Source organism: Ochotona princeps, chromosome 7 (assembly GCF_030435755.1).
Source record: "Ochotona princeps isolate mOchPri1 chromosome 7, mOchPri1.hap1, whole genome shotgun sequence".
Classification (NCBI taxonomy): domain Eukaryota; kingdom Metazoa; phylum Chordata; class Mammalia; order Lagomorpha; family Ochotonidae; genus Ochotona; species Ochotona princeps.
Window position 1 is genome coordinate 60,622,554 of NC_080838.1, and position 24,138 is coordinate 60,646,691.

Consider the following 24,138-nt stretch of genomic DNA (forward strand, 5'->3'; position numbering starts at 1 on the left):
CTCCACCTTTCCCCCGCGCTCCTCCCAGCTTGTGCTACACCTGTAATCCAAAGAGTTTTTGAAACCCTTTAAAAAACAAAAACAAAACAGCAATCGTTTGCAAGAAAGGTCTCACTGCCTTCAAGCTGTGTTTCCTCCCCCATGCCTCCAAGGCCCGGCCAAGGCCCAGCAGCAGTGTCCTGCCCAGGCCTTGCCCTGCTGCACCAAGAGGTTGGCTTGCACCTTTAGAGTCTTAACTACTGGATTCATATTCACAGCAGGAGGATGACTTCTTGGTGACCATGCTTGCCAGGTGCTGCCACTGCGTTGGGAGACAGGCTCTCTGATGTGTGGGAGCCCCGGAGTCGGTTCCAGAGCATCCCGTCACAACGCCCAATCCATGCCAAAAAAAAAAAGGTGCACAGACATGGCAGGCAGTGCTACGCATGAGACTCCCGCCTCAACCCGGTCCCGCCTTCACTGGCCGCTGGAGGAGAGAAGCGAGCAGCTGGGTCAGCAGGTGCTCCAGCAGCAGCCACCTGGCCCTGGAGCTCCAGGGCCCTGGCGCAGTCCACGGACCCAGGCGGCCCTGGAGGAGCCACAGTGGCTTCTTCCTTCACCTCCAGGAAGGCCCTGGCCTCTGCAGACATGGGTTTCAGCTGGCTGCGGACTTGGGCGCGCTCCGGGTTCTTCCTTTTCTGCTTGTTCTCCAGCCACCTCTTATATGTCTGATAAGCTGCCGGTAAAACACACGGGAGGCACAGCCACTTAGCTGGGGCTGGGTCATGTTTCTAACAGTGTGGTAACATGGTTTACTTCTCCATATACTGGGGTTTGGCTCATTTTATACCACATATGCATAAATGCCCAGGAAAACCGAAAGGGGAGCAAGAAAATGAGGGAACAGAATGGATCCATCTGTCAGAGTAACTTCCTGTCAGGAAGGGACCATTTAGGAGGGTGGCTGGAGCCTGACCTGCCAGTTAGTCAGTCAGCCAGCCAGCCAGCACCCTCCTGGCCCCGGGACGCCAAGCTTCCCCATCAGGCTCACCAGGAGAAGAAATTCGAAGTTGCATAAAAGACCAGGCGTTTTCATGATAAGATTTCCTTGATCTCATGGGATAACTAAATTCCAACTAGTGCAGGCATTGTTTGTATTGATTGCTATATTAGTGGTCAGGATAGCTCAATTAATCATCCATGTAGAATTCATTGCAAGTGATCTTACAGTGGCCAAGATTTATATGGATGTGTGTGTGTATACACTGGGAGGGATATGTAAATATACGTTTTCATTTACCTTTTGTGAACCTACATATGATTAATGTAAAATAATATACACATAATTAAATAGATAAGTAAATGAAACACCACAAGGGTGTTCATGAGACTCAGTATGTAAATACCTACATCTGGTAAGTGTCATTTCTAAGCTAGACAGTCTTAACAAATCTGTGAATCTAAGTTCTGGCCATGCATTAGTCTTTGTAAGGCATATTTATTTATACTAAAAGGCTTACCTCCAGATGTTTCTTTTACATTTTGTCATTTTTTATCTGAATTGCCTTTTATTTGAAAGGCTGAGAGACTGATCACCGTTCTTCTGGCTCACTCCCTACATGACCACAACAACCAAGTCTGGAGCGGGTCTCAGCTGGGAGCCTGGAACTCAACAAGGCCTCCTGTGTAGCTGGGAGGGACACTGGCTACTGCCTCCCCGGGTGTGCAGCAGCAGGAAGCTGAGCTCAGAAGCAGAGCCCAGAGACACCGATACAAGATGTGGGTGTCCAAGAGGCACCCAAACCACTGCACCCAACGCCTGTCCTAGCCTGTTGCAACTTCTGTGAAATTCCCAGCTGCATCAAAACACCCTGTTTCTGTGCTTTTTTGTCTCCAGAAATTTCAGGTGGGAAGTGTGTCACAGGAGAAATACCCACAAGTTTGGATTGAACAAGGAGTCACTAAGTCGGGTCCATCAATTTCTTAACCAGTAGGTGTTCACTCACCGGCCACAATGAGAAGTCCATTCACCAGCTGAAAGAGTCCATAGGCCAGCGGGAAGCTAAACATCTGGACCAGGTACTCAGCAGTGAAAGACAGCTGGAGCATGGCGATGCACATCTGGATGTTTTGAGCTCCCGTTTCTAAGGAAATCGTCCTGCACCTACCAATGAAAAGGTGTTCGAGAGTTACATACTAGCAACAGGATTATGTTTCAATGTCTGTTACGTGCAATGATTGCCCTATGTTATGAGCACAGGCCACTAAAAGCGTGTGTCATTACTAGTTTCTTGCTGAGTACCTTCTTTCTAGAATAACCATCAGAGAGGAACTGTGGAGTAGGGTCTTGCAAGCCCTGTCCTAAGAAAGGAAACTCAGTGAGAGATAACATATACACACAGAAAAAGCTCAGGAACACAACAAAAATGACCGGGGCAGGGAGATGCTGTATGGATTCAGAACCATGGTGGCAGCCCTTAGCTTAGCAAAGGAGGAGAGCGTTACAGATGAAAAGAGTGGACAGGGCATTTAATGTGGGAGGAAATGACAGTTCTGGGCACTGATGTGAGGCTCATATAGGAAACACTGAATTTACATAGGGTCTTAAAAATGTCTGGGGCCATGATGTAGCAAGCTACAGTGCAACACAAGATGCCCTTATTTAAGCTCTGGCTACTCCAGTTCCAATCTAGCTTCCTATTAACACACCTGAAAAGCAGCAGAAAATAGCTCAAGTATTTGAGCACACACAAGAGAAACTCAGTTGGAGTTCCTGGCTCCTAACTTCAATCTGGCCCAGCCGCAGCTGTTGTGCCCATCTGGGGAGCGAACCAGCCAATGGAAGATCAGTCTCTGTCTTTCTCTTGTCAAGCTGCCTTTCAAATAGATAAACCTTTTCTACAATGTGTATTGTTAAAGACAAAATACTGCCCCAACTGCAGACAACTGCCTAGGTTACTTTGTCCCTAGTAGCTAAGTGTTAACTGCTTGGAGAAAAGTAGCCAAGGCTGGTAGGCATTCTGGGCCTGGTTAATGCCAAATTCGTGTTACATGCACCAGTATGCCACCATAGTTGCCTATTCTACTTTCCTTTTTTAAAGATATGTGGGAAAAGTGGGGAATACTGTCCACACTGGACAAGCACACTGGCCCCCAGGCAAAGGAGCTGCAGATTGCCCAGGAAAGGGATTCTGAAAATGTCCTGGAATGGAAGTAGTTGAGGACATGTTTGATAGGGGAAGAATGATTTCTGGGGTCTTCTACGGAACAGGCCACTGCATGCACAGGTAAATGAGGGAGTTGAGATAGAGTTGTTTAAAGGCCTGGATCAGGCCATGCCACCCGCCCATGTAGGAGACCTGGCCTGGGTCAAAAAACATCACCTACCACCCAGTGGTGCATGCTGGGCGGGGGGCACACCTGGTTAAGCTAAGCTGCAGTACCCGCCTGAGAGTGTTGGACCAACAGGTAGGCCATGGTACCTACCAGAACACAAGAGAATCAGATCTGGGGACAGATTCTATAAGGCATGTGTAGGCTTGCCTCTGTGGAACTGAAGCAGCCACTGGTTTGCATGGAGAACTGGGGGTGGTGACAGGCTGAGCCAAGCTGGGTTGTAAAATTCATCTGACAGGAACCAACTTGACACTGGTGGGAGCTGGGGCTGGGAGGAGGCCAGGCAGGGCTAGGCTGTAGCACCCACTGGCACATACAAAGGCCAGAACTGAGAGCAAACCATGCCACACAAGGCTGTGCCACCAGCCTGCACATGTGAGATCCTGGGCTTTCAAATTAAAATGAATAATTAGTTGAATGGTTAATTCAAATAAATCTGAACAAATGGTACTAATGCCCCAATCACAAAATCACAAATTACACCTTCCCATCGGGTCAGTGTTTGGCTTAGTGTAGCACAAGCAATGGCCATGATCTCTCCCCTCCCCGCCTATGTGGCCATGTCCTGCCCAACATCTGTCAGTGGACACTTCAAGTCTCCTGACCCCAGCCAGCAGCAATGCCTGCCAATGGCCATGTATTTCCTTCACCTTCCTCAAACAAGCTGATGCATCGTGTCACTGTACCTTTGCCAAGACTGGCGTGTAAGTAGAGCCAGCAGAAAGCCAGAAATGTGGCCAATGAGTGGAAAGATGAAGCTGACGGTCAGGAGAGTGGTGTCTGCATTCCAAGAGCCGTGGGCCAGCACCACACCAGCGACCGTGACCACCAGAAGGAGCACCGCGCCAACAATGGCCCCGATCTATAGCAACGAAAGAAGTGCGTGTAAACATCGCAGGCTGTTAGCCTTTCGGATGCAAAAAACCACAGAGGCTCCACAATGCTTGCAAACTGCAAATTGTAATGCTAACCAGAGACTTGGTAGAACTGAACTGTTTTATGGAGGGGAGGAGAAACCTGGGTTTCTAGAGTTCAGTGGGACTTGACACAAGTCCAAAGTCCCCTCTCCAATGGACAAATTTATTATTTCAAGTAGTGCACTGGGCAAGGACTGATGGGTAGAGTTTTTTTATGGATAGTGCAAAACTGGGAAGAATGGGCAACCTGACAGTAAGCACTCAGCAGCCCTACCCCTGGCTGAGCCCATCCAGCAAGCTGCCTGTGGCCTGGGGTCAGCCCCGCTTGACCCTCATCACCTCCCACAAGTCCTCCCGCCACCAGCAGCTCCCTCCTGCTTTGAGTCTGCTCTGCCCTTTCTCCAGTGAAACGGACCCGCTCTTCAAGTGATAAGAAGGGACACGCTGACCTAGATCTGCATCCACTCCCAACAGCATGTCACATCTTACTCCACCAAAAACAGAAACAGAGAATCTACCACAACATTCCAGCGGTTGAAGTTTCACATCACACAGGTAGAAATCCTGGTTCAGCATATTCTGGGACAATTAGGCTCTTGGCAAACTCGCATGCATACCATCTAGACAGCAAATGATGCCCCAGGTGATGGAGTCAGACCAGACTAAGGGTGTTAGGAACAGGAGGCAGTGGGAACCCAAAGAAAGCAAACAGAGTAACCTTTACCTGTTGCAGAACAGGGACAGCCTGTACCCTGACTAATGGGAAGATGCTGGAACATAACAAAAAGCCTCTGACTGGAAAATTTCTGCCTTCCCTTTCTTTTCAGGTTTACATTTACCAGGAGCTGGGGCCGACACAGTGGTATCACAAGGTTAGTTTGTGGCACTGGAATTCAATATGGATGCCAGCTAATTGCTAACTGCTCCACTTCTGATTCAACTCTCCCCTGCTAATGTGCCTGCAAAAGTAGCAGAGAATGGCTCAAAGCCTTTGGGCCCCTGCACTCAGCAAGAAGCTCCTGGATCCTGGCTCCTGATTGGCTCAGCTCCAGCCAAAGTGGCTATTTGGGGAGTAAAGCAGCTGATGGAAACACTCTCTCTCTCTATCTCTCTCTCTCTCTGCCCCTTTCGCCTCTCTGTAATTCTGCCTCCCAAATCAAAATAAATTTCTAAAAATATCACCAGGAGAAGAATGAAGAAAACTGAAGTTTGTTCTGAAAACATGTCAGCTCTCAAAGCAAAAGAGGATCAAGAACAGCTCATGAAGCCGAAGCACTGACAGCATCCGTCTAGGCCTTCTGAGGCAGTCCGCAATGCTTGTGCCCATTGCAGGAAGCCTGCTCCTTACGGATAATAAACCTGACGCAGGGAAAACATATCTAGCTTCGGTGGGGGGCAGTAGCCACAGGAAATTCAGATTCATTGTCATCGTTGTTGAATGCCCTTTGCAGTCCCTGAACATAGAGTCCTAGAAAAGGCACAAGTTTCCACAACCATCTTGTCTCCTCTAGTATACAAAATCATAACAGACTCTGCTGTTAGCAAATCTCCTAGGGAGGCAGTACCAAGCCAGGAAAGGGAGCTGCATTACGGGCACACGCATGCTCCTTTGCCAGGAACCCAGCCATGCTGCTCATCTCTGGGGCTGCATTCCCCCAACACTCAAACAGCCTTCTTCTGGAAAGCAACCATGGAAGCTCTCAGAGTGGACGGCCCTGACTTGATGCCCACACACAGGCCTCAGCTTTTCTGTCACCAAATTAGAGGAGGGGCCGTGTGTTTTCCAGGGTGACTTCATCAAGCTCAGCAAGGACTTGAGTGCAGTGTCACCCGGGCAAGGCATGGAGAAGGAGACAGAAGGTGAGGGCTTGCTCCAACCCACAGGTCCCTGAGGTAAATGCTTGGGGTGGGGGTGGCTGCACTGGATCAGCTTCCATCCCTCAGGTCGAGCCCAAGGATGTGCTATGGCATGGCATCACTCACCTTGAGGATGATTTTGGATTGCTTGGGCCACCTGTAATTCACAAAGACTCCGAAGGCCACGGGGATGGTCAGGCACACAAGAGTAATTCCTAGTGAGGAGAAAAAGCCGTCAGACGGGACCCCACCCTCTCCCTAACCACCAAATCTTCCTTGGCAACTTCCGGTGAGTAACAACAGTAATTAAAACTACATTTTATGTCTGCATCCACCTCAAAAAAGAAACAAAGCTCTGAAAGACAGTCTTGAAAGAGTGTGTGACTCGATTCTCCTCACCGCTGGGCCATCATTTCCCTCTCTGAAACTGTCTGACACACAGAACTTCAGAGACAACTAGAATTAGAACAATGAGAAGACAGGATGGCCACTTTGAGCCCCTGAACCTCTCGGGCTGGTGTGTACAGGAGTCTCCCTGCTCCAACCATAGCCATTATGTCTTCCTTTGAGGTCAATGGGTCATGGAGTTTGCAGGGTAAACCCTGGTAATCAGCATTCCAACAGCTTGTGCCACACCAACACAACGGTTTCTCAGACTCTGCAAGTGTAGGTACCCCAAGGCTAGGCAGGAAACACCTCCCAGTTAGCACCAAAGAGCAAAGAAATTGTCCACCTGCCAACAGGATCTGTACGCCAACCTGTTCTAGTGTTATTTTCCAATCTGACCAAATGCCTGTCATAATGGCTACACAGTTGGATGGGGTACATGCATCTAGGCCCCAGCTCTGCTAACATACACCCTGGAAGGCAGCAGTTGATAGCTCAAGTACTTCGACCTTGCCAGCCATGTGGCAGATCTGGGTGGAGTTCCAGGTTCCTGGTTTTAGCCTGGCCTGGTTCCAGCCATCGCAGCCATTCGCAGAGTAAACCAGAAAATAAGAATGCACTAAGATTCAATTTCTTTGTGTTTCAATTGTAAGGTTTGGTTGGTGTGGGGTTTTTGTTTTGTTTTGTTTTTGTCTTTTGCTTGTTTGTTAAGTAACTTCTCTGATCTTATTTTCAAAAATGAACTCTTATACAGGTTAAGAGCTGAAATTCTGCAGTCGGATATCTTGGAATTTTGATTCTGCATTTATCATTTGCATGATCTTGGTACAGTTATTTCTCTAAGCCTAAAAACATATGAAATTGAATTAGGAACAGGATCTATACTGTAGAGTTATTTAGGGAATTAAATTAAGTTAAATTAAAATTTTAAAAAGATTGTATTTATATTGGAAAGGCAGAAAGATCTTCCATCAACTGGCTCACTGCCCAAATGGCCAGAGCTGATCTGATCTGAAGCCAGGATCCAGGAGCTTCTTCTGGGTTTCCCTCATGGGTACATGGTCCCAAGGCTTTGTGCCATCCTTGACCAGACCACAAGCAGGGAACTGGAGGGAAAGAGGAGCAGCTGGGATATGAACCGACACCAGATCACGGCATATGTAAGTAAGAATTTAGCCACTGAGCCATCGTGCTGCATCCTAAACTAACTTTTTATACTATGAAGAGATACAAGGACATCATTTGCAATAGCTATAACAAATACAATAGCTATAACAATTGCTACTGTTCCACAACATGAGCCCTGTACAGACCTATGTTCTGGTACGGAATTGTGACAGTCTGTGCGAGATTCCAGGACCAAGTGTAGAGATAGAGGCAGAGTGGCATCATTCCCAGGGCAGCCACAGTGGAACAGGTCGTCATGCTGATGCTGAAAGCAAAAGGCAAAGAATACTTAGGAGGCAGAATTGAAAATGAAGAATTTAGTCTTTATCAATATCAGCAACTAAGAGACATGTTCTTAAGAGATCACATGAAGTGATCTGCTTGTTCCCTTCTCACATTGAATGTATGATGGCTGTATTTGTGGCCTATAAGATCTTATTTTTTTTTTTTTACAAATGTTTGTCCTTTATGAATATGGTATATTGCATTGACTTTTGTGTGTGTCTTCACTGAGATAACTGCCGCTGGGGCTAAATCCTACTTAGTTGCGGTGTGTAATCGGCTCTGTATGTTGCTCTACTGAGTCAGCTCATATTTTGTTGAGATTCTTGCCCTTACATTCATTAAAGCTCATTACTCCTCTGTAGCTTTCTTCTGATGGCTTTGTCCTGCTTTAGTACTATGGAGTTTGGACTAGAGCAAATGAAAATGCTACAAAACTAAGCACCCTCCCCATGTGAACTGTTAACAAGCAAGCCAGGAGGAAGTCACTTAAACATTGGACAGAGCAGGCGGCCCAATAGAGCAGAGTAGATACAGGGGCCAGGAGACAGGCAGCCCATGTCAGGAAAGACAATAAATGACACACCAGCCCTATAAGGCACTACAGACCTCTTACTATCTAAGTTCGAGGCCTTGGATGTCCGAAGCCTCTCTTTTCCCTTGGGTCAGGAAGTTCATATACCTATCAGTCATTTGTTCCAGCAACACAGACTAGCCACATAACCATGGGCAGGGCAGTCTGGTGTGAGGGCTTTACACGACAACTGTTAAGAAGATCCCCTGCCTATCCCCCTCCACCAGACTTTCTGAGCCTGATGCTGAAATAGATAAATTCTTGGTTTTGTGTCATGGCTTTATATATTCCAATGCTGCCCATAATACAATTGATGATTACATTAATGGTTTCTGACAAAAAACAAACCAAAAAATACGTATGCTCTTGCAAGACAACTCATTCCCCTTCGAGGATATTGAAAATAAGTACTCCTTCTGCACTCGCATTCATTGCTGGTGACAATACACTCCTAGAGGGGTCTGCCAGTACCAAGCACAGTCAGCAGCGTAACTTTCCAGGACAGTGGGCCTATTACCCTCTGGTCAACACCGGCATTATTCAGGAAATACACACATCCTGTGTACTACACAAGTAGCTGTGCACCTGCCAATGTGGGCCAGACTGGTAGCAGTTTGTGAGCAAGCCCACGAGGTCCTCTCCATCCCTATGTCTCTCAGATGGTTTCCTGGGACTGCGTATGGGCAAAGCTCATTAAATCCTTATTGAACAAATGTATGGCTCGGGGGATGAAGCAATGTGCCAACACATTGTGCTATGACACTTTTCCTTCCAACTTCCTTTTTGAGATTTATTGATTTATTTGTTTATTGGAAAGTCAGATTTACAGAGAGGAGAAGAGACAGACAGAAAGATCTTCCATCCATTGGCTCACTTCCCAAGTGGCTGAAATGGCCAGAGCTGAACCGATCCAAAGCCTAGAGCCAGCAGTTTCTTCCAAGTCTTCCATGCAGGTGCAGGGTCCCAAGGCTTTGGGCCATCCTCGACTGCTTTCCCAGGCCACCGGCAGGGAGCTGGATGTGAAGCAGGACTGCTGGGATTAGAACCAGCACCCATATGGGATCCCAGATATTGCTAGGCTACGGCACTGGGCCCTCACCCTTTTTCCCGCTCACCTATCTGCAGGGAAATGTTGCTGAAAATGACCATTCCAGGGACTTGATTCAGAAGATGGACACTCCTAACTGCAATCCAGAAGATTAGAGACTTCCTTTGAAACCACTCTCTTCCAAAAACAAAAGGGAGCGAAATTTTAGGGAATAAAATACTTAGCTGACTTGTATCCCTTCCAGAATCCAGGCATATATCATTTACAACTATTTGTATGCATCTTTTCTCCTTTTATTTTTTTCTTCTATTTCATGTTTTACTATTTTTTTCAATATTTTTTTATTTCCCAAGGAATCATGCAAAGTGCCTTACTCCACAACTTGATTGCCTTTCGTCTCCCACTCAGTAACAGGGCAGACAGCCTCTCAAGTCGACAAACTCAACTCACCTGATAAAGGACTGCAGACTATTCTATCATCCAGGCATACTATAAACACATTTCCACAATCACTTTGCTAACAACAGAAACTTGCTTTTGCTTTTTGCCAGTTATAAATACTGTTATGATAAATATTCCTGTCTTTATTCACTGGAAATGAGCCTTTATTTTCGTTGGTTCCCCAAAGTGGAATCTTTATGCCAAAGGTCCATGTTTTTTAAATTTGTGATAGATATTAGCAGGTCGTTTCGGGAAGAGATGGTTGCATTGCACTAATCTGTCTAATATGGGTGCACCCCGTCCTTCTGAATTCCCCAGAGAACAGTGACAAACTCATCTCGCTGCTGTTTTCTTACACTTGACTCTGTGAGGTCATGCTTTCTTTTGAGTTTATTGGACTCTTCTTAAGATTTATCTATTTATTTGCAAGATGCAGTTACTCAGAGAGAGAGACATCTTCCATCTGCTGTCTCACTCCCCAAATGGCCACAGTAGCAGGGCTGGGCCAAACCAAAGCCAGGAGGCAGGAACCCCATCTGGGTCTCCCAGGTGGGCGGCAGGGACCCAAACACTTGGGCCACCTTCTGCTACCTTCCCAAGTGTATTAACTGGCACTTTTGGCATGCTGGCATCACACATGGCTTTTTCCTTCCCTTTAAACAGCCTATTTCTTTGACTTTTCCATTTTCAACTTCTTGAAGCGCTTTAAAACTCAGAGCAAGGAACACGACAAAAGCTGCACATTTTATGCCAAGCTTACTATGTAACTTGGACTTTATGACCTCTTGTATGATGAACATTTATATAATCAATATTTTTTCCTTCTTAAATTTTTTTAAAAGATTTATTTATTTTTTATGAAAAGGCAGATTTACAGAGAGAGAAATCTCCCATGCACTGGTTCACTTCTTAAACGGCTACAATAGCCAGAGCTGCTCATGGGTGCAGGGATGGAAGAACCTGAGTCTTCGTCCACAGCATGCCCAGGCACATTAGCAGGCAGCTGGATTGGACGTGGAGCAGCTGAGACATGAACAGGCACCTAAATGGAATGCATTGCAGCACTACAGGTATAAACTTAACCTACTATGCTATGGCACTGGCCACAATATTGTTTATTTTCTAAGTTGCTTGTCTAACATTAAGTTTCTTGTCTTATTAAAGCTGCCTGCCAACAGAGGGTATTCAACCACTTCCACAACACTCTGTTTCTCTTTAGGTTTATAGTTTATATTTTCAACTCATTTGAACTTTGTATTGTATATGATGTAAGGCTTCAGACTGAGTGTTTTCCTTCTATACTGAGAGGCAAATGTGCCACTATTTCACTAAATAAACCATTTACCCCTAAACTGAAGCACCAACTTTATCAATATATGAAGTATCTGAATTTATTCAAAATAGTTTCTGGAAATGCTATTCTAGCCAACAGATAAACAACTCTCTATTTTTCTTAAGTAAACAGCCGACTTTATATTTTCATAGCATGCTTTTATATACAAGAGAAAATATCTCCATAAAAGTTTTCTTTTTCAAACTTTTCTTACCAATTCTTGTATATATTATTTTCCATATGAAATCTGTAATCGTTTTATCTAGTGTGGCATTAAAATGTCACTTTGGACACCCACACTCCACACTGGAGTGTCTGGTACAATCTCTGGCTGCACTGTCCGGCTAGAGGGTAGGTTAAACGAAGGAAAGCACTTGGCTACCACTCTCCAGTCCCTGTGTACATGGTCTGGGAAGCTTTTCAAAATTCTCAGCTGATGACAGTACTGCATTCCTTGGACTGCCATCTTACCAAATCCTGTAAGGAACTACACATTACATCACTCTAATCTTGAACTTCTGGAAAACTAGCACTGCATGTACAGCCTGCAAGGGCTTTGGCTCAGAAGATAAAACAGGTTTCTTGATCATGGGAAGCCCTGTGTGCAGTTTCTCTGGGGCAGATCTCAGATCCTCAACGCCATGGGTTGCTGTTACCAGCCTTCACACTACTGTCCAAAGCCATGATGTTCAGGTGAACAGTCAAGGGATAGAAGCAGATGACTCTGCCAAGTCCTAAATACCAAGAAAGCAGGAAAAGCACCCAATGAGCGTGGGTAATGCCAAAAGGCTTTTTCTTTGACTTCCACAAAATTCCAATGTAGCGTAAACAGAGCATGTAGCTAACTGGATCTGCCAGCTGTGCTAATGGAGAGAAACTGCTAGCAATCCTGCCAGCAACTGAACAAGATTCCACTTGCATTAAGAAGATTGATGTCATCATCTCCAGACTAGTACAACAAATAAAGAGACAGATTCAACAAATTCAGACAAGCAGGGAAACCCTGAACATCTCTTAAAGCAGAGGAAACACCCAGGCACAGTCTACCTGCTTGGAATGGAAAAAAAAGGGGGGGAGCCAAAGGAAACACAGTTAGTAAAATACAGTAGCAATAACAGTTTGCAACTGGGGTTTAAATCACTGAAGTCATTTGATTTCAAAACAACAGATTCAGGAGTTCTAACTCTCAGAACTAAATACACATAGCCTTGCTTTTCTACAGAAATAATTGACAGCGGGGGAAGTGAAGCGATGGAGCCATGGCCCCCACCTGCAGTGCTGGCATCCCATCTGAGTACTGGTTCAAACCCTGGCCGTTGCACCTTTGATCCAGCTGCCTATTGATCTGCCTGGGACTGGTAGTCCCGGAAGAAGCTCCTAGTTTCTGACTCCAGATCAGCTCAGTTCCAATTGCTGTAGCCACTTGGGGAGGAACCCAGCAGATGGAAGATCTCCTTCCACTCTCTCTCTCTCTCTTTCTCTCTCTCTCTCTCTCTCTCTCTCTCTCTCTCTCTCTCTCTCTCTCTGTGTGTGTGTGTGTGTGTCCTTCTCTCTCTGCAAATGTGCCTTTCAAAAATATATAAATAAATCTTAAAACACAAGAGATAGTTTTTCTAAATCTGGCTAAGGAGATGGAAATGGAAGGTGTTGTAAGATCACATCCATAGACTGGACCCTTGGAAAGAGTTCATGGCTCCGTTTTCCATTCCCATGACTTTGTCTGCTGCCCCCACCATGCTGATAACAGTTTCTTTTGGAGCACTGCTTGCTAAGTACTGTGCCTCGTGCTTTTGTATATAGTTTGTCTTTACATTAACACCTTAGTGTAGATATTAGTTCCACTTTTAACAGCAAAGAAAATAAGGCCCAGTTACAGGAGCTTATGCAAAGTCCCATGGATTCCATCTCAGTTGTGTTTCCAAAGCGCTAAGCCCATAGGGCCTCCAGTTCTCCACCCAGCTGTGTCAGTCAGACCTGAAAAATCTGCAGTCCTATTCTCACAGTCTTCATAAAGACCAAGGCATTCTTGAAAGGCCAGAGGAACTTCTGTGATCAAAGCTGGCCATTGTCCTCCACAGGCCCCACCACTACCTGTGGTCAGAACATGCTGTCTGTGGCTGAGGACACCACTACAGGCTTGGTGAATCCTGAGCCAACCAAAGTCAGCGGGCCAAAGACAATGGTCCCTGTCCTGGACCGCATTGCCTTTCAGGGGTGGTTTCTACAACACATACAGGCAATCAGAAACACTTCCAGTCATTCACGCAGGTGTATCAGGTGCCTACCACTACCAGGCTAGCACTGACTGTGAAAAACTGCACAAGCTCTCAGGTAAGCTCACAGATCTAGATGGTGAGGCGAATAATTACCAAGCTATTGGTACACCATCCAACAGACATCAAAAAAAGATTTACATGTTTGGTACTATGGAAACAGACAAGAAAGGCATCTCTGTAAAACAGCGCTAGGAGAAACATTAACTGGGGTTAGGTAGGAGGGACATCTGTATTGCACATTTTTTTCCTTTTTCCTGTAGTCACAAAGCACTCCATGCCTAGCAGAACCTCGGGGGTAGCGTTTGGCCCAGCAATTAACACACTGCAGTGCCTTGGTTCAGTGCCCATATCCAGTTCCTGGCTTCAGATGGCTGCCAGTACAGACCTTGGGAGGCAGCAGCGATGGCTCAAGAGGTTGGATCCTTGCCACCCACAGGGAAAACCTGAGTGGATTCCTGGCTCCCAGATTTGGCCCTGCCCTGTCTCAACTCCTGCAAGAATTTGGGGAACAAACTAGCAGACAGGAGCCCTTTCTGTCTCTCTCTCTCTGTGTCTCTCCTTCTTTCTTTCTCTCTCTCTACATATACATGTAGTGTGTGTGTGTGTGTGTATATATATATATATATATATATATATGTCTTTCTGCATCTTGAAATATTTTTTTTGAAAAAAAAAAAAAAAACCTTAGGTCCACTCCTAAATATACACCCAAGAGAACTGAAATCAGAGACTCAAATATTTGTATACCCATATTCATAGTAGCACTATTCCCAATACCAAAGAGTTGGAAACAACCCAAGCGTCCACTAATGGGTAAGATCAAACATATTATACTCACACAAAGGCGCATTATTTAGCTTTAAAAAGAAGGAAATTTGCAACAGGACACTACAACACAGGTGACCTTGGAGTCTATGCTAATCTGTCCAGAAACAAAAAGGATGATTTTACATCCATTCATACAGAGTACAGGACAGTGGCTGCTAGTTGCCAGGCCTCTGTTATCTTTTATAAAATCAGAGTTTCCATTTGAGAAGATGAGAAGGTTCCAGATGTAGATGCCAGTTACTTTAGCACCACATCACTGAAGCACACTTCTGCACATGGTTAAATAGTACATGGTATGCTATAAATACTAAAAAGGATTTCAAGACAGCCTTTTACAGATAATGAAATGAGGTCCAGAGAAATAAATTCAATTGCTCAAAGGCACACAGCTCCTCAAACAGAGGCCAAATCACAGAGTACTAACTGTTCAAGCACCGATGTGTGTCCGCAGAGGCTCTAAGCACTCCGCCTAAAGTGTCTCAGTCCTCACAACAATCCTTGAGATGAGTGTATTTCTTCTCATTTCAGATGGGAGGAAATGGAAGCATCGAGAACTGATAGTCTGCCAAGACAACCCAGTCCATGGGTGGATAGACCTACTTCCTGTTTCCAGAGCAGCACACGAAACAGCGACACCATGCCTCTAGATCTTGGTTTTCATGTCTCTCCCTCAATTTTGGAATTCTGTCCATCCCCAACATCACAATCTATGGCAAAAACATCCCAAACTCCCTCGCTCCTCCCTATCCACGCTCGCTATCCACAAAGTGGCTTCACACCTCATGCCATCACACCCCCACCCCCAGAACCCATGCTGATCTTGAGCTCAGCTTTGTTTGGTGGGAGTGTGGTGAAAGTGATGATGACCTGGCTTCAAGTACAGACCCCAAGAAACCTTGCATGCTCCCCTTGCTTGGACCCCTGCCACAGTCATGTGAGTAGGCCCAGGCTAGCCCAATGGGAAGTAAGGGACCACATGGAGGACTGCTTTGTTGTCCCAGATGAGGTCTATACATACTTAAAACAATTCCCAGACATGCAGGAGAACCCAGCCTGGATCAAACTCAGTGCAGGGACAGGACACTCTGCAAAAATCTCCATACAAATCAGACCATTGCTTTGGAGAGCAGTGAGAAGAAAGGACCAGTAATGACTAGAGAGAATGGAATGAAGCCAGCCAGACAGCATTCTGGGCTATGGGAAAAACACAGCAAAAAAAAAAAAAAAAATGGAGGTTATGTTTATAGAACAAGGAGTGGTCTGTTTTGACTGTGGGCCAGTTGTACTGAGGGGGATATAATGGGAAACACAGATGAGAAGCAAGGGTGGACTGGCCTGGCAGTTTCTACCTGATTTCACAGGTGTTGAGAAACTTTTGCTTAGAGAATGTGTTTATTTTCTCCCCATAGTACCATGAGGAAAAGGTTATGACTTCTAGTTACAGAAAGAAGCCCACAGACTTGTCCAGCAGGATATCCTTTTACCTGACATGGTAATGGATCAGGGGACTGGTCACATTAGGCAGGACCATAACATTAACTAGCACTCGAGTACCATATCCGGGGGTAGATTCTGTGTGGGATGTGTGGGCCACACCCTGTGGAAAGTCTAGCCCCACTGGTAAGCCCAAGAGTTTGGGTGGTTTTGGATTAAGCTAGGTGTGACCAAGGAGCCTGCCATCAATCACAGGTAAAGGAACCCACAGCAGTCTGGACTTGTCAAGGCAGCAGCACCCGAAAGTGCATCCTGAATAGGGTGTGGGATGGGCCGGGCTGCAACATTCACCAGCTCACATACAGCCAAATGGAATACCAGACTGCGCCGGGCACTGGCCTAAAACCCATTGGCATGTATGAGAACTGAGTCTGGGAGTGGATCAAGTGGAGGAACTTGGGAAACTCTGCTGGGGAGTCATAGCTCCTGCTGGTGAACATGTGGTCCAGACCTGGGGATCGGACAAGCTGGGCAAAGTAGCTCCAACAGTTGGCTAATGTGTAAATAGGTAATGGAAAAGGATGTACTGGGCAGGACTGAGCAAACCTTAGCCTACAAGCAAAACTAGAAGCTGGGATGGAGCACAGATCATGCCAATCTAGGCTCTTGCACCTAGTGGTCTACGTGAGGCAAGAACGCTAAGCCACAGTGTCCAAGGCAGAGGCCAGGACAAGTGAGGGACTGAGCCAAGCTCAGTCAGAGCAGCCACTGGCATGTGCTTGATCTATGGCTGGGAACAGGCCTGGTTGGGAAGCTAAGGAGACACCCTAACTGGGTTGAAGTTCCCACCAAGGGGCACGTATGGCACTGAATGGGGGCTTCATTCTAACTAGGAAATAGTTGTAGTCTCCCGTGGCACTGAATGGGGGCTTCATTCTAACTAGGAAACAGTTGTAGTCTCCCGTGGCACTAGTGTGGACTGGGATTGGATGCACCAGGCCAGCCCAGACCCCAACACTGTCTGGTGTCCTGGAGAACCAGGATAGATGTGGGACTGACTAGGCTAGGTCTCAACCCCCTACTGAGCCATGTGTGAGCCGGTTGTGGGTATGGACAAGCCATGGCTGGGCTGAAACATCCAACAACAAGAACCAGAATGGGTTGAAAGCCAGCCAAGAAAAGCCACTGTTCCTGCTAGGACAGGAGGCGAACTGAGTAGGGCTGGCTCATGACCCCCTGGTATGCGCAAAATCTGGCATTGGGAGGGGTTCTGATGGAGGAGCCTGGGCAACTCCTCTGGCAGGACATAATCCCTGCAGGTAAGCACAAGAAGCATGGAAGGAAAACAGCCCAGAACAAGCCATGGAAAGTTTCCCACTGGTATACATTTGGCATGGGTCAGGGGCAGACCAGGATGAATCAGTTCATGTCATCCACTGGCAAATCCGAACACCAGAACAGAGTGTGGGTCGAGCCTGGTTTGGTCGCGACAAAACCCAGTGCACAATATGGAATGCCAGGGTGAGGTTGCCTGTACTGGATGTGACTGCAGCACCCAACCAGCACATGTGAGAACCAGGAAGGGAGGGGGCAGAGCCGGCAGGGGGAATATGGGGGTTCCCTTGCTGGACAGCTACTCCAACTGGAGAACGTGGGCTGGGAAGGGGATAGACCAGACTAGGCAGGGCTACAACACCTGTGCGCCACATGTGGACCAGATCAGGGAAAAGCCAGGCTGGGCTGATTATTCCTACTGGTGCAAGCATAAATTAGAGTGGGTGAGGGTTGTTTGGGCTTAGCCACAGCATCAGATGGCAGAAGCTGGCACTGGGGGCTAATTCTGTCAAGTCAAACCACAGAACCACCCGAAGAGTGCATAAACTGGGATTGAGAGAGACCCGGGAGGGAAATAGTGGGTTCCTCCCTCTTGGGTCACTACTCCCGCGGCAGGAAAACTAGGATGGGGGCTGGGGTGGCTAGACAGAGAGGCACTCAACAACAACCATGAGGGCTAGATAGTTGAGCTGGTTAGATGGAACTAAGCTTTAATACCCATTGACAAGTACAAGAGCTAAATGGGATGTGGGACAGACTAGTCTTTTGCTACACATACTGGCACACCAGGGTAGGGGGTGGGCCTGGTTGGGGTTATTGTGGGTTGCTCCAACTAGGCTGCAGCTCCCACTGGGTTATGTGAGGGCCGAGTATGTGCTGGGCAGAACCAGACTGGACTGCAACACCCACTGGTTCCAGTGGAAGTCGGGACTGAAAACAGAACCAACCCAGCAATTGCAACCACCAGCTGATCGTGGAAATGGACTGTATCGGGCCTTGTGCTTGCTAGAACATACAAGAATCTGGTCTGGGAATACCTCAGTTTCTTTGGGGATTTCCCCAACGAAATGGCAGACTCAGAACCCTAGCCAAGAAAAGACAGAAGAAAGAACAAGTCAATCAACCACCTCAGCTATATGTTGGCAGCGAAATACTGGGCAAATAAAGACTCTACGATGGACTATATCAATCAGTAGATTCTTCAACGACCTCATCGTGCTTGGAGTGGTGAAATTGGCAGCGATTCATAACTGATGAACTATTAAAACCACTTGAGCAAGGATCTCAGAGCATGCCCCACATCCGGGACTTGGGGTGGGTGGGACACTGGGTGGGGCTTCTCTCTCAATATCCCCCTTTACCTCAGATACAAGAAGGAAACAATATGGACATAATAGTATTACCCACCTCCCTATAGCCCCTGAACCTTTTTACCCTAATTAACTATGTAAAGATTGTCAATAATATAATTTGAAAAATTAATTAATTAATTAATTTTTTTAAAAAAGAAAGAAGCCCACAGTGGAGTTGCAAATAGCACCAATCTGCCCACACTGCCTGCCTTACCCATTTACTACCAAACCACAGATGGAGACATTGCAGGAATGGAGAATGGCTATGAAGGTACAATTGGCCAAGAATGGAATTGTGAGACAGATAAGAAACAAGAGCTGTGAGCAGCACAGCAAAATGAGAGACGGCAGGATGGATTACAGAGCAAGGTTAAAAAAAAAAAAAAAGTGGGGAGTGACTACAAAGCCAATACGGCATGGGCAGAGGGATAGAGTTTTCCATTTGTTACTTTACTCAAATGCCTGCAACAGCCAGCAGTTGTGCCAGGCTAAAGCCAGGAACTCAGTTCTCTCACGTGAAGTCATCACATGCTGCCTTATAAGCAGGAAGCTGTATCAGAAGCAGAGGTGGGACTCGAACCCATGCACTCTAACATGGGATGCAGGTGTTCCTAGCACTTTCTTTTTTTTTTTTTTTTTTAATTATTTATTATTTAACTTCAGTAATTACATTGTATTATGTGACACAGTTACATAGATACTTGGGTTCTCCCCACCCCTCCCCAAACCCTCCCACCATGGTGGATTCCTCCACCTTGTTGCATAACCACAGCTCAAGTTCAGTTGAGATTTCCCCATTGCAAGCGTATACCAAACATAGAGTCCAGCATCTTATTGTCCCGTCAAGTTCAACGGCTTCTTAGGTATACCCTCTCTGGTCTGATGACAGAGCCAGCAGAGTATCATCCCAGTCAATTGAAAGCTCCAACATACCATCAGCAAAAAATTACATCATTATGGAATTAATTGACATAGTAATGAGTAACCAATATGTTAAAAGTAAATGCGGGTTCCCAGCCACCTTCTGTGACCACCTCACCTATACTTCAATTTTAGTTTATACACAACATATAACATTCAAAACATAACATGTTATACATAACATCATATCATCTTAAATTAAGGCAAACATGTGGTATTTAACCTTTTGGGATTGGCTCATTTCCCTTAGCATTATGGTTTCCAGTTTGGCCCATTTGGCCACAAAGAACTGCATTTTGATTTTTTTAATAGCTGAGTAGTATTCCATGGAGTAGATGAACCATAGCTTTCTTATCCAATCCTCTGTTGATGGGCATTTTGGTTGTTTCCATGTTTTTGCAATTACTGATTGTGCTGCTATGAACATAGGAGTGCATGTTGGTTTCTCATAGAACAAGTGTTCTGGATATATTCCTAGGAGTCCTAGCACTTTCTTAACCACTATGCTAAATGTTCACCTCAAACCTGTAGGTTCTGAAATGCCCATTTGGATGGACACATGAAGACCTGCCAGTAGGAATGAAGGCATGAGAAACATGTTTTGGGTCTGCTAATTGCAGACAATAAGTCTCAATTCTCTCATTTGTAAAATGAAGAGGTTGCTTTAAATGTTATTGGATCATATCCAGCATTAAAAAACAGAATAAGAGAGCGCTGTGGCATACTGGGTAAAGCCTCCATGTGCAGCTCCAGCATCCCATATGAGAGCCTATTTGAATCCTAGTTGTTCCACTTCCAACCCAGCTCCCTGCCAATGCACCTGCAAAAACAATAGAGGATGAAGGCCAGCACAGTGGTTCAACAGGCTAATCCTGGTATCCCATAGGGGTACCAGTTCCTGCTCTAGCTACTTCACTTCAGATCCAGCTCCCTACCGATGGCCAGAGAAGGCAATGGAGGATAGCCCAAAGTCTTGAACCCCTGCACCCACATGGGAGACCCAGAGGAAGCTCTTGGCTCCTGGCTTTGGATTAGCTCAGCTCTAGCCATTGCAGCCATTTGAGGAATGACCCAGCAATGGAAGATCTCTCTCTCTAGTTCTGCTTTTCAAATAAATAAATAAATCTTAAAAAAAACACAGAATTTTCATCAAAGACTTTCCATACTGAGTTTTGCTTCAAAATCATTTTTGTTGGTAATCACTCTTGAAAGATATAATAAACTTGGATATCATTTCACTTAATAACATTGCATTTTCTCCTATTTTTACTGATAATTAAGATTGTGTTAGTCTTATAGCTTTGGCAAATTTTTCAACCCTACTTTAAAATCTCATTTCATGGGGCTGGTGTTGCGACATGGCAGGTAAAGCTGCTGCCTGTGATGCCTACATTGCATATGGGTGCCAGTTCAGATCCCACTGCCCCACTTTCGATCCAGCTTCCTGCCAGCAGAAAACCCAAGTGTCTGCACCCCCAAGAAACCCATGTGGGAGACCCAGGTGAAGCTCCTGGCTTTGCTGTGGCTCAACCAGGGCCATTGCAGCCACCTGGAGAATGGACCAGCAGACACAAGCTCTCTGTCTCTCCCCCTCTCACTGGAATTCTTTCAAAATAAACAAATACATACTTTAAAATGTTTTTCATTTAATTGTTTTGGCTTGTTTTGTTTTGTTTGTTGAACTCAAACTCAAAGTTACAAATTAATATTTTCTGAATCTCATGTGCTTGCCATCCTGTGTGTGCATGGGTATACACATATTTTTTTCTCCTTTAAGATACACTCTTTTTAGGAAAAGATCATTTTAACCCCATCTTACCAATAAGATGAGGCTTAGACAAGCTAAATAATCTAACCAACATTAACAGCTAATTAACCAAGGATAGGGTGGGCAAAGGGAGGACAAGTGAACACTTCATCTTTTACAGACTTTGTTTTCATTGCTCTTTTTATTACAATGCTGACTAATAAGAGCTGAGGGTAATAAATGTTCTCTTTCCCGGCACACAAGTGTTTGAGAACACTGTTTCAGAATTTATGCTTCCACTCAAAACAGAAGATCCAGTTGTGCTGCAAAAGTCATGTGAAAAAGTACATAAATTGCAGGTTGATGTAAAACAGATGTGAATTCAAATCTTACTCCTGCCCATACCCATCTGCGGCCTGTGGCAAGCTAGGTAACCACCCTGAATCACAATTTTCTCAGCTGTAAAATTCAGAATAATGAAAGGTCACTCCCAAGGCTGTTATGAGAAGGAAAAAAGCAGGTACTAAAGCATTCATTCCATAGCTATCCGTGTGCTTAATAAAGATCAGTTGCCTTTTTCCAGAAAACTTCCAGGTCCTGTAATTGATCCTTTTCATATGAGTTTCATATGAAGAAAATAATTTCCCAGTTATGTGAATGATTAACTTCATTGAATGCAAATTAATAATGTACATTAGTGACTTACTGATACTATATATTAAGTCCACCAAGTGGTTTTATTTTTAAAATCTCTCATAAGTGGGTAACCAAAAGTCATTGCCATGTGAAGGCTAATGATTGGTCTGAGTGGTAGGAACTCATTAAAATTTACAGGTAAAATATGTTTCACATGCTAACCACTCAGAACATGCAGACAACTAGAAACCCAGACCAGCAGCTGACTCACTGATGTCACAGAAACCATCACCTGTGGTTCATTCAGATTCCCTAAAGTAAACCTCAACTCAACGGTGTGTCCACATGGCACAGAAATGGCAATTTCCAAGCAAGCCTTCCCAAGGGCAGGAGATACAGCCATGTTTCCATATGTAAGCAAAGAGCACAGAAGGGACACATTTTATGCCCTTCTTTTTTCCCAATGCTGACCCTCCCCAAATGTTCTTTCTTCTTCTCCATCAAAACCTTTATTCCAGAAGATGCGTGATTCATTCTTTGCTCATTAAAGCATAAGTAAAAATAAAGCTTAACACCTCCTGGGGCTACATACTGACACCAAAATAAGGAATAAGGTCACGGGAATGAATCTAGGGCTGAATGTCAAGCTTATGCGAAGCAACAAGAAAGCATAGCTTGAGTCACGGAAATCACCTTCACATTGCTCCCTATGTCATGCCAATAGACCCCTATGAACATTTAAAGCAGGATATGTCTACCAGGTAGAACCAGCCCCTTTACACTTGGCTCACAGTGGAGATGCTCAGGCAAAACTTACTGATAAGAGATGTGAACGCCCTCTCCATTAGGGCACAGCCACCACCGCCAACATGACTGCTAATAGACACTCTCAGTAGCCACTTGGGATGCCCCACTTCTGTCCCAGCTGACTGATATTAAAGATGACAGTGTAGGTCAGCAGGAGTTTGGGCTTTGGGAAAGCCATTGGGTGATATGGAAACCCACCTCCGCTACTACATCCAAACCAGAGTCCACATCTCCCAGCCACAGTTGCCAGTCAAGCAGAGGATGGCTACAGCAAACCCTCCCATGGCTCCACAAGCCTGCAGTGTGTCCCACTGGGACCCCTACCAAAAGATGGGAAGAGTTTTCAACACAAAATGTGTCAGTCATCCTGCCTGCCCTCCCAGCCCCAGCCCAACCGCCTCACCCAGTTGGGATCCCGAGAAAGAAACCTGCTGAACTCCCCAGCTGTAACTTACCTGAGATCCATGTCTCCATCAACCCAGAAGGTGAAGATGTTAGAGATGGTTCCCCCAGGACAGCACCCCATGATGAGGACAGCAATGGCCTGGACTGGCTTCAGAGAAAAGCTGACAGCCAGGAGATAGGCTGTAAGTGGCATGAGCCCAAACTGACAGAGTAGGCCCACGACAATGCCCCAGGGTCTCTGGATATGTGACCAGAGCTTCCGGATGTCCACGGAGCATCCCAAGGAGAACATGAGCAGGCCCATCATCACGGCTGATGCCACTGTGAAAACAAGTCCCAAGTCCCCATGTGCCTGCAGCCCTGCTGGCAGCTCCTCCTCTGAACTGTTGGCAGAGTGCACTGAGCTGCTCGAACAATTTGCTCTCATCTCCTCAAGGCAGCATTACAAATGAGCATCAGCGACAATGGCTGGGCAGGTCTATCCTGTCACGTTTTGCAATAACGCAACAGAGTCACACACACGTGGAGAATCATTCCAATAGCTGTTGGCCAGTCAGGTGATACATCTGATCAATGTATTCACAAGCAGCTTTATAAAAGGTCATCACCACCGGCATGAAACCAATGATACAATGAGGCAAGCAAGGCTTTCCACTTCTTGCCACTGAGGAGGCAAGTGGAATGAGACAAGCAGACTTATTGTCAAATGGGTGATGGGGCTGTGTCGTCAGCATCACATTATGTTCCAGGAAAGTGGGTTGGGTGCCAAGCCATAAATCCTCCAAATTCAGTAGGGATTTCAGACTGGCTTGCAAATTTATGTAGAGAGAAAGGCTAACCCCCAGGAAAAAAAAAAAAAAGCCATGTCTCGCAGCATTAGCAAAGTATTTCTGTGGGGGAAAAAAAATGCAGCTAATGTAAACCTGCTGAGGGACTAGGAAAATTTTCAAAAGAACTTTGGAATTAGCTTCACTTGTTCTATTTCTATGAGAATGTATGTCGCTAACCAGCCATAA

At 45.7% G+C, this 24,138-nt stretch overlaps 2 protein-coding genes across 3 annotated transcripts in view; both read right to left on the reverse strand.

Moving 5' to 3' along the window:
* Window positions 1–419: 419 nt before the first annotated feature.
* SLC10A6 (solute carrier family 10 member 6) lies at window positions 420–23,689 on the reverse strand. Its single transcript, XM_004590642.2, has 6 exons — window positions 23,173–23,689; window positions 7,850–7,968; window positions 6,276–6,364; window positions 4,062–4,237; window positions 1,986–2,143; window positions 420–715 (listed from the first exon to the last, which is right to left on the reverse strand). Exons 1-6 carry the CDS (start codon window positions 23,547–23,549, stop codon window positions 420–422), a joined length of 1,215 nt encoding a protein of 404 aa, XP_004590699.2. The 5' UTR covers window positions 23,550–23,689.
* LOC101524728 (uncharacterized protein C4orf36) overlaps window positions 7,847–24,138 on the reverse strand; it is a 46,179-nt gene continuing 29,887 nt past the window's right edge. For both annotated transcript variants that reach the window (XM_058667101.1, XM_004590643.4), the window contains exon 5: window positions 7,847–7,968. The gene's annotated coding sequence lies outside the window, so the exon portion shown is untranslated. The remainder of the gene's footprint in view (window positions 7,969–24,138) is intronic.